The following is a 21,848-nucleotide window of genomic DNA, read 5'->3' on the forward strand; positions in this document are numbered from 1 at the left end:
ACAGCCGGGTACATGTGCATCGTTTACCTGGGGAAGTGATGATGCCCGGATGCACCATGGAACAAAAACAAGCCGGTGGCTGTGGTGTCATTTGGGCGATGTTCTGCTGGGATACCCTGGGTCCAGTCATCCCTGTTCCAGGCAACCTGATGTCTACCTAGTCAGCAATGATGTTTAGGTATGTCTACCACATACCTAAACATCATTGCTGACCAGGTACACCCTTTCGTGGCAACGGTCATCCCCTCTGGCAGTGCCGTCTTTCAGCAGGATAATGCGCCATGCCACACTGCCCAGATTGTTTGAGACTAGTTGGCGGAACATGAGGAAGACTTCCAAGTATTGTCCTGGCCTCCAAATTCCCCAGACATCAATCCCATCATCTGTGGTTTGTGTTGGAGCAGCAACTCCAATCTGCAGTGTCTCAACCACAGACCTTACAGGAGTTAAAAGATCTGCTGGTTGTGTTGGTACCAGATACCACAAACATTTAGAAATCTTGTAGCATCCATGCCACGCCGGGTATGAGCTGTTTTGGCTGCACAGGGAGGACCAACATCATATTAGGTAGGTGGTCATAATGTTTTGGCTCATCAGTGTATACAGGGTGATTCACTACCAGTGCGACAAACTTGCAGGAGGTGTAGAGGGCACAAAGACGAATCGGAATCACATAGCATTCCAGGGTCTGAAATGCCTTCGTCATGCGGTAGAGGATGTCGAATGGGAGGTCGCGTGAACAGCGATCCCATTGTGAACCGGTTCCCGAGGCAGTAGGATGGACGAGTATTCAAACGTTGAACTGGCCGACATGCACCTCGCGTATGGAGATGCGGACTGTAACGGGTGCGCTGCTCTGCACTTGTACCAGGAACATTTCACGCACAGGCGTGCTCCTCATCATACGATTTTCACACGTATGCACAGAAGGTTACGCGAGACTGGTTGTTTCACGAGAGGTACCATGAATCGAGAGCGAACGACGAGGACACCAGACAATGAGGAGAATGTCCTACGTCTTGCAGAAGGCAATCCGAGTATGAGTACTCGAGCGATAGGCCAACGATTGGGTATTTCCCAATCCACTGTATGGAGGATACTGTCAACAAACCAAATGAGTTCATACCATCTGAAACGCGTCCAATCATTGGAACCTGCAGATTATCCACTCCGGAGGACTTTTGCTACTTGGCTTCTTCAACAGAAACGGTTCGCAAATGCGAACAGCAGGATCGCTGTTCACGCGACACCTCCCGTTCAAAGTCCTCTACCGCATGACGAAGGCATTTCGGACCCTGCAATGCTATGTGATTCCGATTCGTCTTTGTGCCCCCTACACCTCCTGCAAGTTTGTTGCACTGGTAGTGAATCACCCTGTATTTCAGATTGACATAGATTCATTTCATAAGAGATGCCGAGGTTTACTGCCAATATCTGGGCCCACCTAATCATGATGCTCCAAATTTTGAAAAATCTGCTATTACCATGTGATTTCTGTGACATCCTATGAAACTAAGACCAGTGATGGTTTCTAAGACCATCACTAGTCTTAAAGAGCACATACAAGAAAGAGAGGACAAATATCAAGCAACTTTTTTTAAGCTGCACACTGCAAAGTTTAAACTTGTGTATGATTCATTTAAGAATTTTATGAATTTATACATAAGTGATTTTGGTCATTATCAGCCATTTTCAATCCACTTCAGGATGAAGGCCTCTCCAGCAACTTTCCAGTTCCTTCTGTTTTGTGCAATGGCCATTCATTTACTACCCACAAACTCATGAATTTCATCTGTCCATCTCCGTTGTTGTCTTCCAGGTTTTCTCTCAGCTCCTCTTGGGTACCATTCTGTTATTTTCTTAGTCCATCAGTCATCATGTCTTCGAGCTATGTGTCCTGCCCAAGACCATTTTAGTTCTTTAGTTTTGATAAGAATGTCCTTACTTGAGTTTTCTGCCTAATCCATGTGTTTCTCTTCTTATCTAACAGTCTGGTTCCCAATATAATTTGTTCCATTCTTCACTGTGTAGTTCTCAGTTTCTCTTCCATTCTTTTGGCAAGTGCTCAAGTTTCACTTCCATAAGTCATGGTGGGGAGTATACATTGGTTCATTATTTTACGTTTCAGACAAATTGGGATATTGCTCCTCAGTATGTAACTATATTTTCTGAATGCTGTCCATCCAAAATTTATTCTTCTCTTGACTTCCAGCCATTTATCATTATTACAGCTTAATGACTTGTCCCAGATAAGTATATGACTCCACCTTTTCAATTACTGCTCCTTCAATCATTATTTCCCTTTCTGTGGCATACTTGTTCATCATTACTTTTGTTTTAGCCATATTCATCTTTAGTCCAAAATCCTTACTAAATCTGCATAACTGATTAAGATTTTCCTCTAATTCTTTGGGATCGTGGCTTATGACCACAATGTCATCTGCAAATCGTAAATGGTTTAGGTACTCTCCATTCACATTGACTCCTTTCTGCTACCAGTCTAATCTTCTGAAAGCTTCCTCAAGGGCAGCAGTGAACAACTTCGGAGATATTGTGTCTCCTTGTCAAACTCCTTTCTCAATTTTAAATTTATTACTGTCTTTGTCTAGTCTAATAAAGGAGGTAGCATTCTCATTTATTTTCTTCAAAATCATAATATTAGTATTAGTATTAGTATTAGTAACGGCCGCATGGTGCAAGAAAGCCTATGGCTTATGCTGCACCAGCCAAAAAAAAAAAAAAAAAAAAATCCGAACAAAACAATCATAAAAACAAAAATTAAATAAATAAATAAATAATAATAATTAATAAATAAATAAAAATAATAAAATGAAATAAAAAATAAATAAAAAGGAAATTAATCCTATCATCCTATGCGCTTCCCTTACCCGAAAGTACTATCCAGATGACCTTTGAATTTCCCCAAACTGTCGGCTTCTACCACCCATGAAGGCAACTTATTCCAATAATTTATAACTCGCTGGCTAAAATAAAACTTCCTGCAGTCCAATCTAAACATTTCCCCCCGTAACTTGAATTTATGTCCCCTAGTTCTAGCATCATTTATAATCTTGAAAATTTTGTCCTCATTCATTTTACTGATGCCTCTCAGAGCCTTAAACACTTCAATCAAATCTCCTCTAAGGTGTCTAGTTTCCAAACTCTGCAACCCACATATTCGAAGTCTTTCTTCATAAGGACGCCCTTTTGCCGATCTCACAAGGCGAGTTACCCTTCTTTGCACCCTTTCAAGAAGCTCGATGTCTTTCTTTAGATGCGGTCTCCATACTTGAACACAGTATTCCAAGTGTGGTCTAACATAAGCCTTATATATTGGGATTATCACGTCCCTATCTCTACTTGCAAAAGTTCGAGAGATCATCGATAGGACACCATGGGCCTTCCTTGCAACCTGTTTACAATGCTCAGAGAATTTCATGTCTGACCGTATCGTAACACCCAAGTCCCTTTCCTCCAGTACTGGGTTTAGTTGAACTCCACCAAGTGAATAAGTTATTTTGGGATTACTGTTTCCCAGGTGTAATACCTTACACTTTGTTGGATTAAAGCACAGCTGCCATTTTTCTGACCATTCTTGAAGTCTATCTAGGTCTCTCTGAAGAAGCTCAGCTTGACAGTGATCATTAACTACTCTACCAATTTTAACATCATCTGCAAATTTAGACATCACGCCCTCTATCCCTTCATCAATGTCGTTTATGAAAATTAAAAACAACAGTGGTCCTAATACTGATCCTTGGGGAACCCCACTTCTTACATCAACCCAATCTGAGGAATAGCCATTTATCACAACCCTCTGCCTCCTGCCCTGAAGCCATCCTGCTATCCATCTAAGGATTTTCCCAGTGATTCCAACCTGTTCCAGCTTATAAAGCAACCGCTCATGTGGGACTGAGTCAAAAGCTTTGCTGAAATCTAAATAAACAATGTCGAAATTATTCCCTAAATCCAGCTCGTGAGTGACCCTTTCGAAATAGCGAACCAGATTTGTTAAACATGATTTTCCCTTTACAAAACCATGCTGAGTATCCTTGAGAATTTCAATTCGATCCAAATGATCCTGAATTCCACCCTTGATCATTGCCTCCATGATTTTCCCTACTACTGAAGTCAGACTGACAGGTCGATAATTTCCCACTTCACTTTTAGAGCCACCCTTATGTATGGGAGATACATTTGCACTTTTCCAATCCAAGGGAATCTCCCCAGAGTCTAGTGATGCTCGCATAACCAGCCTCAGTGGTTCAATGCACTCGCTTGCCGCCTCTCTCAAGATTATAGGGTATATTCCATCAACTCCAGGAGCCTTACTGGTCTGTAGGCTTGAAAGTTTTTTCATTAAATAATCTTGCGAAATTTCAATATCATTAATTACATTTTTTTTTAACTTCGCTCCCACAATTTCCCATTTCCACAAAAGGCTTTTCATTTGTAAATATCGATGCAAAATAACTGTTGAGTTCATCTGCAACGGCAGCTGGTGTATTTATTACTATCCCCTTTCCCTTACGTAAAGGTCCGATCTGGTTTGTCCTGCTCTTCTTGGCATTTATATATGTGAAGAATTCTTTATCCCCCCTCTTTGCTCTGTGTGCTAGTGATTTCTCATAAACTGCCTTTGCCTGTCGAACCTTTTCTGTGGCTCTATTACACATCACCTTGTAGCTGTTATAGGCTTCAGTACTTTTTATTGCTATGGAGTATCTGGAGTATCTATGCCTTGTCTTTCCAGTGCCCGAAACATTGCCTTATGCTGTATGGATTCAAATGCCTTTTCATAATCCACAAATGCCAGGCATAATGGTGTTTTATATTCATTTGCTTTCTCCATTAGCTGTGATATTACGTGAAGGTGATCCATAGTTGAGAATCCTGTCCTAAAGCCAGCTTGCTCTTTCAGTTGATTCTCATCAAGTATTCTTTCTAATCTGTTAGTAATGACCATTGTGAACAACTTGTAGATGTGGAATAACAAGCTAATTGGTCTATAATTTCCAATTTCTGATTTATCTCCTTTCTATGATTGCATTATTCCACTCCTTAGGTGCCACACCTTTTCTAATGTACTTTGTGAAGAGTCTTGCTAGTTTTTAATATCATGTCTCTTCCTCCCAATTTTAACAGCTCTACAGTAACTTCATCTTCCCCAGGAGCTTTCTGATTCTTCATTTTCTTCAACGCATGTTCTACCTCATCAGGAAGGAGGATATCAGGTATGTTTTATGTATTATTAATTTGCGATCCATCTTCCCCACTGCTGGCATCATTCCCTCACTCCTTGTATAACTCTTTATAGTAGTCTTCTGCTATTTGAATTATGCCTTCTCTGCTATTCATAAGTACACCATTGCTATTCTTCAGTTTCAGTGCCATTTGTCTTTCTGTATTACTGCTCATGACTGCTGATTTAAATCTTTGTTTTTCCTTAATGCTTGTTCTACTTTTCTTGTGTTAAATTTTCTTATGTCCTCTCTGAGTCTTTTTCTAATGGCTTTGCATAACTCAGTACACTCAATTTTCTCCCTGTCAGTGTTTTTCTTGCTCTTCATTTGTCATCTTCAGTTCATCATGACAAGTGTTTCTTGACTGATTTTTTCTTCTTTGGATTTCTTTTTCCCTATAGGTTTCTTGGGCTTTATAACTTTCAGAAAGTTTTGGTATTCCTCGTCGATATCTTGGCCCTGAGCAGTCTGCAGAAGCTCAAACTTGTTCTTAAGTTCCAGTACATACTGCCTTTTCTCCTCCTCTGTTATCTCAAAGACCTTTGTATAGGTGGTAGATGACTTTCATCAACCGGTGAAATACCACCACTTTGCTTATTGGAGGCTTGAAGTGGTGAAACCCATGTTTAGTCTCTAGAGCAAAGTTTCCGGCATCCCCCTCCCCTCATACTTCTCCTTCAACCCATGCACGGTACTAAGTACTATAGGTTTTGATACCTTTCGTGTTTGGGGTTTTCATAAAAAAAAAAAAAAAAAAAATTATTTATTCCAGCCAGTTTTTTCCTTTCCTTTCCTATATCAAGTGTACATCTTACCATTCTGTGATCACTTCCGACATTTACCTTATTCAGGACGGTAACATCATTCACAATATATCTTCTGTTAGTGAGAATGAAGTCGATTTCATTAGTTGTTAATCCATTTGGACTCTTCCATGTCCACTTTCTGTTTACCCTTTTCTTAAAAAAAGGGTTCATTACTGACATTCCTCTAGATTCCGCAAATTCCACAAGTCTTTCACCTCTTTCATTTCTTTCGTCAATTCCAAAATTTCCTATAGTTCCCCTTTCTGCGCTGTTTTGTCTCTTTCCAACCTTAGCATTGAAGTCTCCCATAATGATAGTGTAGTGAGTTTTCTGTTCATCTAGAAGACTCTCAATTTCGGTGTGCATTTCTTCAACATCTTCATCATCGTGGCTCGATGTAGGTGCATAGATCATTATAACCTTTAGCTTATACCTCTTAGAAATCCTGAGTAGTAGTCTTGACACCCTTGGTGATGTACTTTTGAATTCCAAAATGTTGTTTTCCATATCTATATGGATCAGAAAGCCAACTCCACCTTCACTCCTTTCACTGTTTCCATTGATTTCCATTTGATAAACTTATAAGTGATTCATTTCTTCTTCTTGTTTCAGCCAAACCGATGATATTCCAATTTACATTTTCTAATTCCTTTTCCAGCTCTAGTATCCTGTCTTCACCGATGAGTGATCTTACGTTGTAACAGGCCAAGTTCAGTTTCCGTGCATGGCAGCCTGATCGTACCCAGAGATTCTTAGCACCCTCTGCTTCCACTCTGATCCTCTCACTACCATAAGAGGGGGAGTGAAAGCCGCTGGGAACTGAGGGCCATTTGTTTCGTTGTGCTGGAGGGTTTGGTCTTTTCCTCTTCACGCTGACCAGGAGTCTTGAAGAGAACCACTCTACACATTTGTTGCCACCTAAGTGAAGTAACAGGGCTTACCATCGAGAAGGTGTGCATGAGTGGATTTTAGGGAGGCAGGCCAACTGGACTTCTCCTAAATCTTCTGAAATAGAAAGATATTGGATTTATCAGTGTTTTAGACTGAGTTCTGATAACACACAGAATGCTGTTCCCCTTTAAGCCCCTCTAAGTGATTTTGGTACTGAAGTATAACTTATTTCTTTTCAAAATGGCTAACAAGTGGACCATTTAAGTTGGAATATCAATTTTTTTAAAAAAAATACATTTTGAAATATTTGCTTTTGCAAAAGTAAAATTTTTACTTTTTCAAAAATGTTGACCTTTTAAGTACCCACGGCATAGGCCTTCACTGAATTGGGCACATTTTGGAGCAATTTTTGAAAAGCACCCAAAATGTCGTTTTCAGTTAAGTTTCGAATAGAAAAAAGTGTGATGAACCCAAATTAGGAAGCAGAAAGAATTTCAATCCGAGAATCTATTTTTCTGTCAGAAATTCCTCAGTGGTAACACAGTGTGAATCAACACATTATTAAGGTGTAACATCCACTTGTCTAGCCACAATTGCACCGTTTTCATGAAAGACTTCAGAATTTGAAGGTAAAATTTGAAGGTCCTTGGACTCGGAGGAGATACCCATAGACTGGAGATGTGCAAATGTGACCCCAATCCACAAAGGAGGATCAAGGGGAGACACAGGTAATTACAGACCTATTAGTTTAACTTCTGGGAAATTAATGGAGGTACTGGTTGAAGCATTACAGGATCATCTAGACAAGACTTCAGTTATAGCTCGGACACAGCATGAGTTTGTTAAGGGAAAGTCTTGCCTGACCAATTTGATTGAATACTATGATGTGGTCACAAAGGAACTGGATGCAGGGATTAACTTTGATATCATATATTTGGATCTTAGAAAGGCTTTTGATACTGTTGCACATGGAAGACTGCTGCACAAATTAGAGCAGTGTGGCATTGGAGGCAAATTGCTGTTATGGATAAAGGGATGGTTGAGTGGGAGAAGACAGAGAGTGGTAATCAATGGACACTGTCCTACATGGACTATTGTTATTAGTGGAGTCCCCCAGGGTTCAGTGTTAGGTCCATTGTTGTTTTCTGTATTTATTAATGATATTGATGATGGTATATGAGGCTTAACGTCCAAGTTTGCAGACGATACGAAGGTTGGCAGGGTTGTTAATGACACTAATGACAGTACACTGTTGCAACAACAGGATCTAGAAAAGTTGAGCAGATGGGCTGAGAGGTGGCAACTGTAGTTTAACATTTACAAATGCAAAGTACTATATATGGGAAGCAGTAACCCCATAGTAATGTATCAACTGTGTGGTACTACACAGAGTGGTAGAGAATGAAAAGGAACTGGGGGTAATTGTGCAGGCAGATATGAAGTTTTCTGAGTAGTGCAGACGGTCTGCAGGAATAGCTCATGGTGTCTTGTAAATGATATACAGGAATTTTTCTAGCAGAGATAAGGAGGTGATTATCCCCTTGTATAAGGCAATGGCAATATTTCATGTGCAGCACACTGCACATGAAAAAATGTATTTTGCAGAAAGGTTTGAACAAGTAAAGGGAGCACATATATTGTCTGTTTCCAACTACAACCATAAGATGGTGGGACTGACACTATTAAACAGAGGTGGCCAGCACAATTCAATCTCAGTACATTAAGGGTTCTATACTGGCAAAAATTCATTGACAAACTAATGGATGTGGTGGTTTTTTTTTTTGGATTTTAGGTGAATCAGCAACTTGGACCATACTGCACCACTCTGTACAAGTGTGTGTGCTCAGAGCCTGATTTTGCATGTCGTGTGGGATGAAAAAGTCTGGAATATCTCATGGGTGGGGTGAATCCCACTCCCTCTACCTGAGATTAACCCACCATAGCCTCGATTGAAGAGGTCTTTAGAAATTCCTCCAGCCATTAATGGTACTCGAACTCAGGCCTCTCCAAACAACTAAAAAATGGAAAACCACTATACTGTCATAAAGTCTCTGGCAGATGTATACAGGCAAAATGTCAAGTCACATAAAAAGGTTTAATGCAATGCCTTTGCTTGTGCCAAGACAGATATTCAAGAAGAGTAGAAACATGGAGGTTCAACTCTGCCAGCACATCCACCACAGATGACAAATGTTTGTCATAAAGATGCCTTATTCAGAAAAGACAGATGGATTAAACTAAGCAACATTGCCAAAGAGCTGAATAGTGTACACAGCATCATTCATGACCTTCTGGGCAAAACAACTCACAAATGAAACTATGAATGAATGCTAGTAGCTAAAGCTTTAAATTTCAAAGAAAACTAATTATTACATATTTTTGTTATTTTATTACATAAAATAAAGCTATATGAAAGTAAAATAAACAGCATACAGTAAAGAACATAACAAAAATTTCAGATTACTTATTTACATTTATTTATTTATACACATTTTTAGATAAATGTTAAATAAACTGGAGTATCTAATAAGCCAACACTGTCATGGCACTGCAAAGCCAGATTATCCTACCTCTATTGTAGTATTAAAAAGGCACAGTAATGGAATATTATTTGGTGTTATTTTTTGAACAATTAAAAAATTGAATGTAGTATTTAATACTACCAATTTTAAACACACACACCAACCGTTTATGACTGGTTGAATAATGAAATAAAATGATAGAAAAGACTGTAAAATAATATTTACAAAAAACTTTTAATCATTACAAAAAACTAAACTATAACAAAAGTAAAATAAGTAAATAAGTTAAAATGCATTAAAATATAAATATAAAAGCGATAAAAAGACGATAAAAAACACTAGAGCTTTCGGAGGTGTCTTCCTCCTTCCTCAGTAATAGTGAGACTTAAATGACACATCCTTAAATACCAGGTTCACGGCACACGTGGATGACCAGGCGCATACTCAGCATTCCTTTCACTTGTACCGGAAGTGGACTGGACACGTGGAAAATTAAAACGTTTGTCTCTTGTCAAAACCACCGCCTCAAAAAGGGGGTGAAGCCTAACTCCCCTGTCTGTTTATACTATTGTTACCAGAGGATCCAATCCACAGACTTTCCAGCCACTTGCAGTCCCAGAATCTATGTGCCCGGTCAAGGATGACAGCGTTGTCGGGGGAGATCTTGTGTTGTTTTTCCCAATAGTGCTCGGCAATGGCTGATTTATTGAGCTCTGCGGTCCGTATCGCTCGTGAATGTTCTCCCAGACGGTCCTTGAGACGCCGTCCTGTCTCCCCCACGTAACATTCCCCACAATCCGGGCATGTGATCTCATACACGACCCCACTACTAGAATCCCTAGTAACGGGGTCTTTGACCTGTGACACTACTGTGTGCAACCTCCGGCCCGGAAGCTGCACACAGCGTGTCTGAAAGTCGCGAAGCATCCTCGCAATGCGATCTGACAGGCCCGGATAGTAGGGAACATACACTGTGGTAAGCGGTACAGGCGGAACTACCCGATTGGGCTCTTCCTCTCTGTTGTATTCATCAATGACCCTCTGGGGGTAACCGCACCTCATAAGATCCGTCGTGATTTGCCTAATTTCCTTCTCCCCCTCCTCAGGGGTACTGCAATGCGTTCTCACCCTACCCAAAAGTGCTCTGGCCACACTATTTTTATGTTGGACAGTCTGTGCTGTCCTATAATGTGTGTACTGGCCCCTACACATTGGTTTCCTATAAACCTTAGTTCTAAGTCTGGGGCCTTCCCTATATACCATTATGTCCAGAAATGGGAGGGTACCATCTATTTCTACCTCCGAGGTAAATTTTATGAAGGGAGAGAAACCATTGAGAAACGAGACCACATCTTCCTCTCTCCCCTTCCTTACAATAGTAAACGTGTCATCAACATATCGTTTCCACTTACGCATAGGGAACTCCAATCTTGCGAAAACCCTATTCTCAAATTCCTCCATAGCCAGATTTGCAACAATGGTGCTGATTGGAGAACCCATGGCTGTACCGTGAACCTGTTTATACATCACTCCTTGGAAAACCAAGGCTGTACTAGAAAGACATAATTCAACAGCACCACATATATCTTCTATGTTTAGGTGGGAACTAGCACTTAAAGTATTATCCTTTTGTAAAGCCAACCTTACACATTCTACCCCATGTGCTATGGGGATACAAGTAAATAATGATATAACATCTAATGACATCATCATCTCGTCCTCCCCTATTTCTTGACTCCTTACAAAGTTCACAAATTCCGCACTGTCTCCGATGACCAACGCAGACCGCCCCACAACCGGGGAAATCAGCTGCGCCAGATATTTAGATAAAGCATACCAATGAAGGAAACTATGGGCCGTAATGGAACATTCTCCTTGTGTGTCTTAGGTAACCCATAAAATCTGGGCAGTCGACACCCTGTTGCATGCATGGACCAATACTTGTCCTTTGGAATCTTTTCCATCTTTAGCCAGGAAAGTAGCATCTTATTTACACGCTGTTCTAAGCTAGCCAAGGGGTTTCTGTGAACAATCTTATAAGTACAATTATCACCTAATAAGTCTAACGCTTTCTTGTGGTAATCTTCTTTGTTTAATATCACAGTTGATCTGCCTTTATCTGCTGGTAGGATTATAATATCTTCGTCCCGTTTAAGTTCTTCTAGTGCTTTCTTCTGTTTCGGAGTAAGATATTATCTATATACCTTATATTATCTATAAGATATTATCTTCCCTATATACCATTATGTCCATTTCTGGACATAATGGTATATAGGGAAGGCCCCAGACTTAGAACTAAGGTTTATAGGAAACCAATGTGTAGGGGCCAGTACACACATTATAGAACGGCACAGACAGTCCAACATAAAAATAGTGTGGCCAGAGCACTTTTGGGTAGGGTGAGAACGCATTGCAGTACCCCTGAGGAGGGGGAGAAGGAAATTAGGCAAATCACGATGGATCTTATGAGGTGCGGTTACCCCCAGAGGGTCATTGATGAATACAACAGAGAGGAAGAGCCCAATCGGGTAGTTCCGCCTGTACCGCTTACCACAGTGTATGTTCCCTACTATCCGGGCCTGTCAGATCGCATTGCGAGGATGCTTCGCGACTTTCAGACACGCTGTGTGCAGCTTCCGGGCCGGAGGTTGCACACAGTAGTGTCACAGGTCAAAGACCCCGTTACTAGGGATTCTAGTAGTGGGGTCGTGTATGAGATCACATGCCCGGATTGTGGGGAATGTTACGTGGGGGAGACAGGACGGCGTCTCAAGGACCGTCTGGGAGAACATTCACGAGCGATACGGACCGCAGAGCTCAATAAATCCGCCATTGCCGAGCACTATTGGGAAAAACAACACCAGATCTCCCCCGACAACGCTGTCATCCTTGACCGGGCACATAGATTCTGGGACCGCAAGTGGCTGGAAAGTCTGTGGATTGGATCCTCTGGTAACAATAGTATAAACAGACAGGGGAGTTAGGCTTCACCCCCTTTTTGAGGCGGTGGTTTTAACAAGAGACAAACGTTTTAATTTTCCACGTGTCCAGTCCACTTCCGGTACAAGTGAAAGGAATGCTGAGTATGCGCCTGGTCATCCACGTGTGCCGTGAACCTGGTATTTAAGGATGTGTCATTTAAGTCTCACTATTACTGAGGAAGGAGGAAGACACCTCCGAAAGCTCTAGTGTTTTTTATCGTCTTTTTATCGCTTTTATATTTATATTTTAATGCATTTTAACTTATTTACTTATTTTACTTTTGTTATAGTTTAGTTTTTTGATAATGATTAAAAGATTTTTGTAAATATTATTTTACAGTCTTTTCTATCATTTTATTTCATTATTCAACCAGTCATAAACGGTTGGTGTGTGTGTTTAAAATTGGTAGTATGAATAATCCAACCTCAGAGGCCTTATTGCAGATGTAGTATTTAATATTATTTATGAAATCCCACACATACACCCACACACACACACACACACACACACAACTTTAAAAAAAGTTAAAACAAAAACCAACAGACAACCAACCAACCAATTGATACACAGAGCATACTATACCTTTACAGTGTCGATGAAGCACATCCAGTGTTGCAATAAAAAACTCATGAGCATCCTGCTGCTCATAACCAGCTAAATGCCTTGCATGTGTCCATACCAAATGAAGTAAACGATATGGAATGTGTGGGGTACTTTTCCCTGAGTAGAACTAAGAATTAAATAACTCTGTTGTAATTCATAAACAGTCAGTATTTATTCTTATATGTTTAAGAAATCAAATTAACAAGTTAATTTTTCTAAATATGGTTGCGGTTAATTTTAGTATTAAGAGTAGCAAAATGATAAAGGGAAGTATCATTTTGCCTTGCCTCCCTGATGTAAGCTTACACCATCAGCCATTAAAAGAAAAATCCACTTCATTTGCCTATCCTTTATAATAATTTGTCCAATCCTTTAAAGTTATTCAAATTACTCACTTCCATAATAGCAGAGTGGAAGCTTATTCTAACAATCGATTGCACTCTGTCCAAAGGTAAATTTCTGCACATCTATCCTGCAACCATCCTTTTCCCATGTAAATTTATATGCCCTTGCATATACATTCAGAAATGACAAAGATTGTCATCACATTTAGTTTATTCAATCCATTTAATGCCTTAAAAATTTGATCAGATTGCCTTACAGATTTCCAGTTTCCATATGCTGCAATTTAGAGAACTTGGGTCTTTCTTAGTAAGTGTCCTTTTGTGCTCCGGGCTAATCGTTTTGCTGTTCACTACACCTACACGTGTACACCCTTCATAAAATGAGACTTCCAAACCTGTATGCAGTATTGAAGATGAAAGTCAACTGTTGCCTTTTACAATGAATTAATGGCGCACTATGGCCATAGATGCCCATGCACCTAAAAAATTCCCAAACAAACAAACAATGAATTAATCACCACCTTCTGGCAAAATTCCTGTATATCATGGACAGAATCCCATGAACTGTCTCAGTAGCCTGTCTGCACTGCCTGGAGAACTGTATAATTATTTCTAGTTCTTTTTCATTCTCACTATCTTGAGTTTGGTACCACTTAAATGGTATGTTCTGGGATTATACGCCACCTAAATACAGTACCGGGCACTTATCAACGTTAAACCTCAACTGCCACTTTCACTCATCCGCATAATTTATCAAGGTCTTGTTGGAACAGCATACTCTCATTACATCATTGACCACCAGCCCATATTTGTACCATCAATAAATATGGTTAATTAGGTTCAAACAAAGGAACACTAAAATTATCTACTTATTTAATTATCATTAATTAAAAAAAAATTGTTAAAAGATTCATTTATTTTGAACAATATTCTCAAAATTATTTCAGATAATTCCTCAAATTTTCAATTTAAACATATATACATTTAAAATATAAATGTTTCAGTATTATATTTAACATCTGACTTAAGAAAACAAATTTAAATATTCAAAATATAACACCCAAACTGAGTGGAAAGTTTACTTTTCTTGTTATACAGGATAAGCCAAAAAAATTCAAATTTTGATAAAAATAAAATTTTCTGTTATTAAATTTGCCTGATGGTAAACAAAAAACTAATTAATAGAAGGATCTTTTAGGTTATTTACAATAGTACAGTTTCAAAATGTCTTCCATCATTCTGAGCACACATGAGCATATAACACAGCATAGCTGAAGTGCATATTCAACTCACAGCATCTCGTCCTAACAGTACAATACTTATAATAATAAAGCTATTATGATCATATTATTTTGGCTTCTCCTGAGAGACTTAGTCTTTCTGGTAATCCCATAGAAAAATAATGGGAACAGATCTGGCAACCTGGAGATCAACGAGCTGGATGACAGAAGGAAATTGAGCATACGAAAAATGTCCGTTGAGCCATCATATTACCAGGTTGGAGGTGTGAACTACAGTACATACCTTCCACTTGCCTCTTTCATTCTGAATGCACCTCCAACGACAACCATCAAGCACTTGGACATATCATTTGCCAACAGTGGTTCCCCATTTTCATAAATCTCAAAGAAATGAATATAATAATATAGTAGATGCCACTAATTATGATCACTTTTGGACTCAGTTAAGGTGATAACAATAACCAATGGAACCAGAATGCAACCGTTCAGTGCTATTTATTGATGTGGAATGGAAATATATACATAAAAAAGTGGAAGCGATAATAAAAAAAAAACATGAAAATCAAGCAAAATATAAAATTCTTTTTATATAAAATTTCAATGTCCACTATTTCTATGAGAAACTCATTAATAAAAATGAAACTGTCATGATATTTCTGGAAATCCATACAAACCAATAAAAACAAGTAAAAAAAAATACTAAAATCAAGAATTAGCAAAACCAAGTATTATCTCAATTCCTACAGTAATTAGCCACACAATGCATTGAAGTTCAAGAACAAATCAAGATGTTACGTAATCACTTCTGCTGCACATATCATTGATCCCATACCAAAACAATGAATCTGCAAAAAGATAGTTTTGAGAAAAATGCATTTAAAGATTCTTTGACTTTGGAAAAATCAAGTTTTTTAGTTTATTAACTAAATGTTGTTTTATAAGTACCTTCCAAAGATACTGTTTTTAATCCATAGTGGTAATTTAAGATTGGCATTATGTAGGGGCTTAAAAAGCACTTTCGCGGTTTTGGCATGAAGTTTGAAATTTTGTCAGATTCATAAAGAATTGAAAAGGTGAAGAAAAAATTTCGAACACATTTTTGTTGGTCAGAAGTGAATAATTCATTAATAAAATGAGGTTAGATTAACATGTACATATAAATAAATGAAAAATTTATTAATAATGTGTTTAATTACAATAACAAACAAGTTGGTATAAATTAATTTTCACTATCTTCTTTATATTCAGATTCTTCACTTAAATTCAGTGCTGGTAAATTATCCCCTAATTCTACTGATGCTTTTAAATTTGTGATACTCCTTTGGTATTGTCAAATCTTGGCACATTTTTATTAAATCATTAAGCTTTGCTTGAGATATATGATGTTCCTCAATATAGGCTTTGGGAAGGTTAGGTTGCTCATTGCTGGGTCTTCCTTTAGGTCTTTTTAGGTTTACTGTTATAAATTCATCTTTGTAGTTTGTTTTGTAAAACATTGTGACATGCCCATCCTGTCCTTTTTGGAATTCAAGGCAGCAGACTTTTTCTTCAAGGAACAGTGCTTTTAAGTTGTTTGGTGAGAAAAGTAAAATCGTAAAAGTCATTGTAATGCATTATATTTATACAGAATGGTGCAGGTTTTAATCTTGCACCTCTAATTATTTGGGCCCATCCTGCAGGTACATACTTCACTTTTCTCTCAACTTTAGAGTGCATTGAGCCACACTCCATTTCTGAATGGACTGGCTCAAAAAATGTGTCTAACAGTTTTAAAACTGGACAATTTTTAACAAGTACAAGCACATCGAAGCCATAAGCAATGAGTCACTATCGTCATCGGATGGTACATAATTTTTATCGTCGTCTGAAACTTCAAAGTCATTCAAGGGATCGCAATCTTCATCTTCTAAATCAGATTCCATTTGAAGTGAGGAACACATTGCAGGAATTTTTCCCATTCTTATACTCATTATTCCAAATTTTACTTTTGACCTCAAAAATGAGATGTTACAAAGAACAACTAAACGGTAATACTGATTGGCAAACTGAGACAAAAAAACCATACAAGTAAAACAGCATGCATGAGCTGCCTTCCCCCCACCCTACTGTATAATGCCAAAAACACGAAAATGGTACTTTCGCAAAACTAATGAAAGTGCCACACTCATGAATCTGCATGGTGAGAAGTGTTTTTTTCACAGATAAATGAAAATGCATGTAACAATTTCAACCACTTGGCCTTGAAATACACATATGCATCTTTGGCAGGGTGTAGTTGACTAAGAAACAACCTCAAGAATGCATTTAGATAAAAAGTGCCAAACTTGCACATTCATGGTTTTGGTGTGGTGCTAACAATATGTAAACCATGATAAATCAAAAAATGACACATCAAAGCCTGATCACAATAAATATAATTTTTTCTGTGTATTCATATACATTCATTGGGACTTCATAAAATTGAAAACATTATCCATGATTACAATAAGTGGATTGCACTGTATTCATATGCCTTTCAGAACATTTCTCTAAAAAAGCAAAAACTGTGAGTACAAAATATGATATGAAAATTTAAAGGCATAAACAAGTACAAAATCAGTAAAAATTAATGATTCAATGGGATACATATTTAAAATATTTACATTTAATTGATACAAGATAGGAACCATCAGTATTAGAAGCTTAAATAGAAAATAAGTGGAATTACCAGGTGAAACAGATCAATGCGAGCATGATATACTTGTGCTGATTTGTTTCATCTGCCATTTGACTTCCAAAAAGCTGCAAATCAGACAATCATAAGCAGGAGATTTTTTAGCCCAAAACGGGCAAAAAAAAAAAAAAGGAGGGGGAAGTTTTTGTAAAATCCACACTGCCATTAACATTTACATTTTTGTGTCTGTTAATTTCTGTTTGGGTTTTCTATTTGACTTCAAGTGATTTTGATACTGAAATATAAAAAGTGCTCATGTAGCTTTTCTCACCACTTCTAAATTCTCTTCTTTAAATAAATTTATCAAAGGTTACGAGTTCTACTACTCCAGTTATACAAATCAACAGACAGCTAATGTGTATACATATGCTTTAAAATCTTTGTTACTTCAATGGCATGCATAAATTGAAATTGTTTCAATCTAACCTTTCTTTTAGCACTTCCTTCTAAAGAGTAGCAAATTTCCACCATATATTCACCTAGTTTCACAGGAAGGCATGCAATTCCTTTTTCAGACCATAAATTAATAAAATGAGAAGGACAGCCTATTACTAACAAAATTTTAATCTCTTCTTTTAATACCTTCACTACTCTGTTTTTAGGACTACCAGGCACAGAACAGGCACATTATCAACACTAAGAGCTAGATAGATAACATGCCTAGAATTATCAGCTTGCTTCCCATTTAGGACTGCTTTCACCAGAAGATTGCAATTCAGAAGTTCTTTTTCTCGAGAATTCATTAATTTATCAACTTTGCACATTTCGATTTGGCAAATATGAAAAGTGCTCAGGTAGCTTTTCTCACCACTTCTAAATCCTCTTCTTTAAACAGACTTATCAAAGGTTACCAGTTCTACTGCTCCAGTTACACATTTCAACAGACAGCTAATGTGTACACACATGCTTTAAAATCTTTGTTACTTCAGTGGCATGCATAAATTGAAATTGTTTCAATCTAACCTTTCTAAAGAGTAGCAAATTTCCACCATATATTCACCCAGTTTCACAGGATGGCATGCAATTCCTTTTTTCAGACCATAAATTAATAAAATGACAAGGACAGCCTATTACTAACAAATTACTAATCTCTTCTTTTAATACCTTCACTACTCTGTTTTTAGGACTACCAGGCATAGAACAGGCACATTATCATTAAGAGCCAGATAGTTTTTAAAGAAATCCCACATGCTTTCAGATTGCTCAGATGGCCAATATTACACCCAGTACAGTCATCTTCCAATGCTGGCACTGAGAGCAAGATTTTGATTTGATTTTTTTTTTATTGCAAAAGATCATTACAATGGGATATAGCTTGGAATCATTCTGATTATTGCCATCTGTAACAAATGAAAGAAAATAATGTAATCTTTCACAATAATGTGAAAGATCACCTGAAAATGTTGCAAATCTGTGCCCACAAAGAGTGCTTTGAAACAAAGGGTCAAAGCTTCTTAAATTGAATAATGACTTGTGATGAAACTTGGATTTTTCACTATGATCCAGAGACAAAACAACAGTCCAGTGAATGGAAGCGTTCTGATTCACCAAGACCTAAGAAATTTTTGAGCTTATCGTTCGGCTGACAAACAAATGCTTCTTCTGTTTTTTTGACATAAATGCATTCCTATTACACATTTTGTGCCTTGTGGAACAACTATGAATAAGGAAACATACTCCGAAGTTCTCAGAGCCAAACTTTGCCATGCCATTCGTGAACTAGGGTATGAACACAGTCCTGAAGAATGGAGATTATTCATGGATTCTTCTAAACGCGGTTTAAAAGCAGTTTTACTACACAATGGTAATATCGAACAGTCCCAGTGGCTCATTCAGTGTCCATGAAAGAAACCTATGTAGCATGTGACTGCTATTAAATGCCTTAAACTATAAGAAATATTGTTGGAAAATCTGTGGTGATTTAAAAGTAATTGCTTTGTTGCTTGCACTACAGGGTGTTTTACTAAATATTGTTGTTTTCTGTGTTTATGGGATAGTTGAGCAGTAACCATTATATTGTGAAGAAATAGCTCATCAGAGAACATTCTTCTCTGATGGGAGTTCCCAGGATATTCAACCTCAAATGCATACCTTTAGTGAAGCCTGAAATGGTGCTTCTGCCTTTGCACATTAAGCTGGGTCTCATGAAAAATTTTGTAAAAGCTCTGGACAAAAGTAGCGAAGGTTTCAAGTACTTAAAAAGCCAGTTTACAAAAATTATTGATGCAAAGTTGAAGGAGGATATATTCATAGGCCCACAAATTAGACTGCTTTTAAAGGATGAAATCTTTGAAACTAAACTTAATGCCACTGAATTAGCTGCATGGAAATCCTTCAGAGCTGTTGTTAGGGAATTAAAAAGTAGAGAACTATAAAGAGTTGCTAGAAGAACTATTGCATAACTATCAAAAGTTAGGATGCCGAATGTCGCTGAAGATACACTTCCTACATTCGCACTTGGACTTCTTTTGGGACAACTTGGGATCTGTCAGTGACAAGCAGGGAGAATGATTCCAGAGGTATCAAGGACAATGGGATCCAGCAATGATGGATGACTATTGCTGGTTTCTGATAAGGGAAGACCATTCTGCTTATAAGAGGAAAAATGACTGTAAGTAGTATGATTTCCTATTTTTGCCTCCACTTTTGTGGGTTAATTGCTTACATAAATCCAAATAGGTGTTTATAAAGTTTAAATATGTTATTTTTTATCCATTTTGAATGTTTATTGGTCGTCATTTCTTTTTAAAGCAATTAATTTACAAGAAAAGTAGGCAAGTACATTTAGATAGGTAAAAATTCACATTTTATATTGTAGTTTTAAATGTTTTTCACCAACCTTATGTAGAAATAAAACACAATGAAAACGAAAACTGGAATCTTGATAACTATGTATTTATAATAAATTATATTTGCCTGTATTTACAATAAATTATATTTGCCTGTATTTACAATAAATTATATTTAACTTTACAACTAAAATATATGAAATATACATTAAAATATACTGAGTTAGGAACAATAAAATACATTAAAATATACTAAATTAAAAGCGATAAAACCATAGCTTTCGAAGGCTCCTGCCTTCTTCTTCAGCGGTATTTTCTTTGTTCTGCGGAACTTATGTTTCGCATAAGTTCTGGGAATGCAAGTGGCTCGAGAGTTTGCGGATCTGTTCCACAGTGAACATTAATAGAGATAGAGGAACGCAGACCCATCCCCTCTTTGAGGCTACTATCCTCAGAAGGGATGAATGGTTCCACATGACCCACTCTCGAGCCACTTCCGATTCCATACCACAAGAGAATGGAACATGTGGGAATGAAACACGTGATGAGTACCGTGAACCTGCTGGTATTTAAAGACGCACCGCAGAACAAAGAAAATACCGCTGAAGAAGAAGGCAGGAGCCTTCGAAAGCTATGGTTTTATCGCTTTTAATTTAGTATATTTTAATGTATTTTATTGTTCCTATCCCTGTATATTTCATATATTTTAGTTGTAAAGTTAAATATAATTTATTATAAATACATAGTTATCAAGATTCCAGTTTTCGTTTTCGTTGTGTTTTATTTCTACATAAGGTTGGTGAAAAACATTTAAAACTGCAATATGAATATACCTAACATCAGAGGCCTGTTTGAAGAAAAATTCACATTTTTTAGAAAAAAGGAGCATGAAGCCATTACATGAAAACTTGACATGCTACAAACTTTCTACTGTCATTTTCAGCACATATGATTTAGTGAAAATCAGTTGATTTCATTCATGTTATCGAAAAAAAGTTTAAAATTGTTGACTAGTGTAATTAATCAGTTAGATTTAATGGAATATAGTGTCAGAGTGATAAAGAACATGAGGTATATCTTTAAAACTTACTCATCATGCTTTTAAGAGAAATATTTATCTCAATAACACAGAACTGATTATTTGATCTCTTCTAAAAAAAATATTATTAATCTGTTCTCTGGGTACAGACTTCCAGAACAGCAATTTAATAAACACTGTAAAATTCCTTTTCATATGCAGTGACTATAAAGTACCAAGGCTGATTTTGTAAAGCATACCTAGTACAACCAAATAAATATTTTCTCCCTCAAAATTCCAGTGATGCTGCCATAACTCAAAACATTTTTAGTCTGTATCACATTATTTTGAATATTCTCTACAGTTCAACATCTTTGTACTTTGAACATAGATTTCATTTTCAAAAAAAGAACCAAAATCATTTAGAAGTAAGTATGAAAAATAAAGTGGTTGATCAAGTTGGATAACATCATTTTTAATCAAAAACTGTTTCACAGGAATCAAACTGCATGCCTGAACATTGTCACAGTGAAGAAGCCAATCAACAGTACATGTTTCTCTTCTTTTACATCATACTTTTTTTTTTTTTTTTTTGGTAGTTGTTGGCGCATTGGCTTCTGTGGCCATAGTGCACTTCCCAAGGTTTTTGCAGTACTTTGATCCAAGCCCGAGGCGGGATTCGAACCCGCAACCTTT

General features: G+C 37.5%; 1 protein-coding gene across 1 annotated transcript in view; it reads right to left on the reverse strand.

Annotated features, from left to right (window-relative positions):
• The window catches only part of not (ubiquitin carboxyl-terminal hydrolase nonstop), a 269,611-nt gene that overhangs the window by 114,591 nt on the left and 133,172 nt on the right, over window positions 1–21,848 (reverse strand). Inside the window, exon 6 of the mRNA XM_090375042.1 lies at window positions 13,027–13,174. Coding sequence (XP_090231168.1) covers window positions 13,027–13,174 — 148 coding nt within the window. The remainder of the gene's footprint in view (window positions 1–13,026; window positions 13,175–21,848) is intronic.

Source organism: Mastigoproctus giganteus, chromosome 6 (genome assembly GCF_048544385.1).
Source record: "Mastigoproctus giganteus isolate SK-2022 chromosome 6, ASM4854438v1, whole genome shotgun sequence".
In the NCBI taxonomy this organism is placed as follows: domain Eukaryota; kingdom Metazoa; phylum Arthropoda; class Arachnida; order Uropygi; family Thelyphonidae; genus Mastigoproctus; species Mastigoproctus giganteus.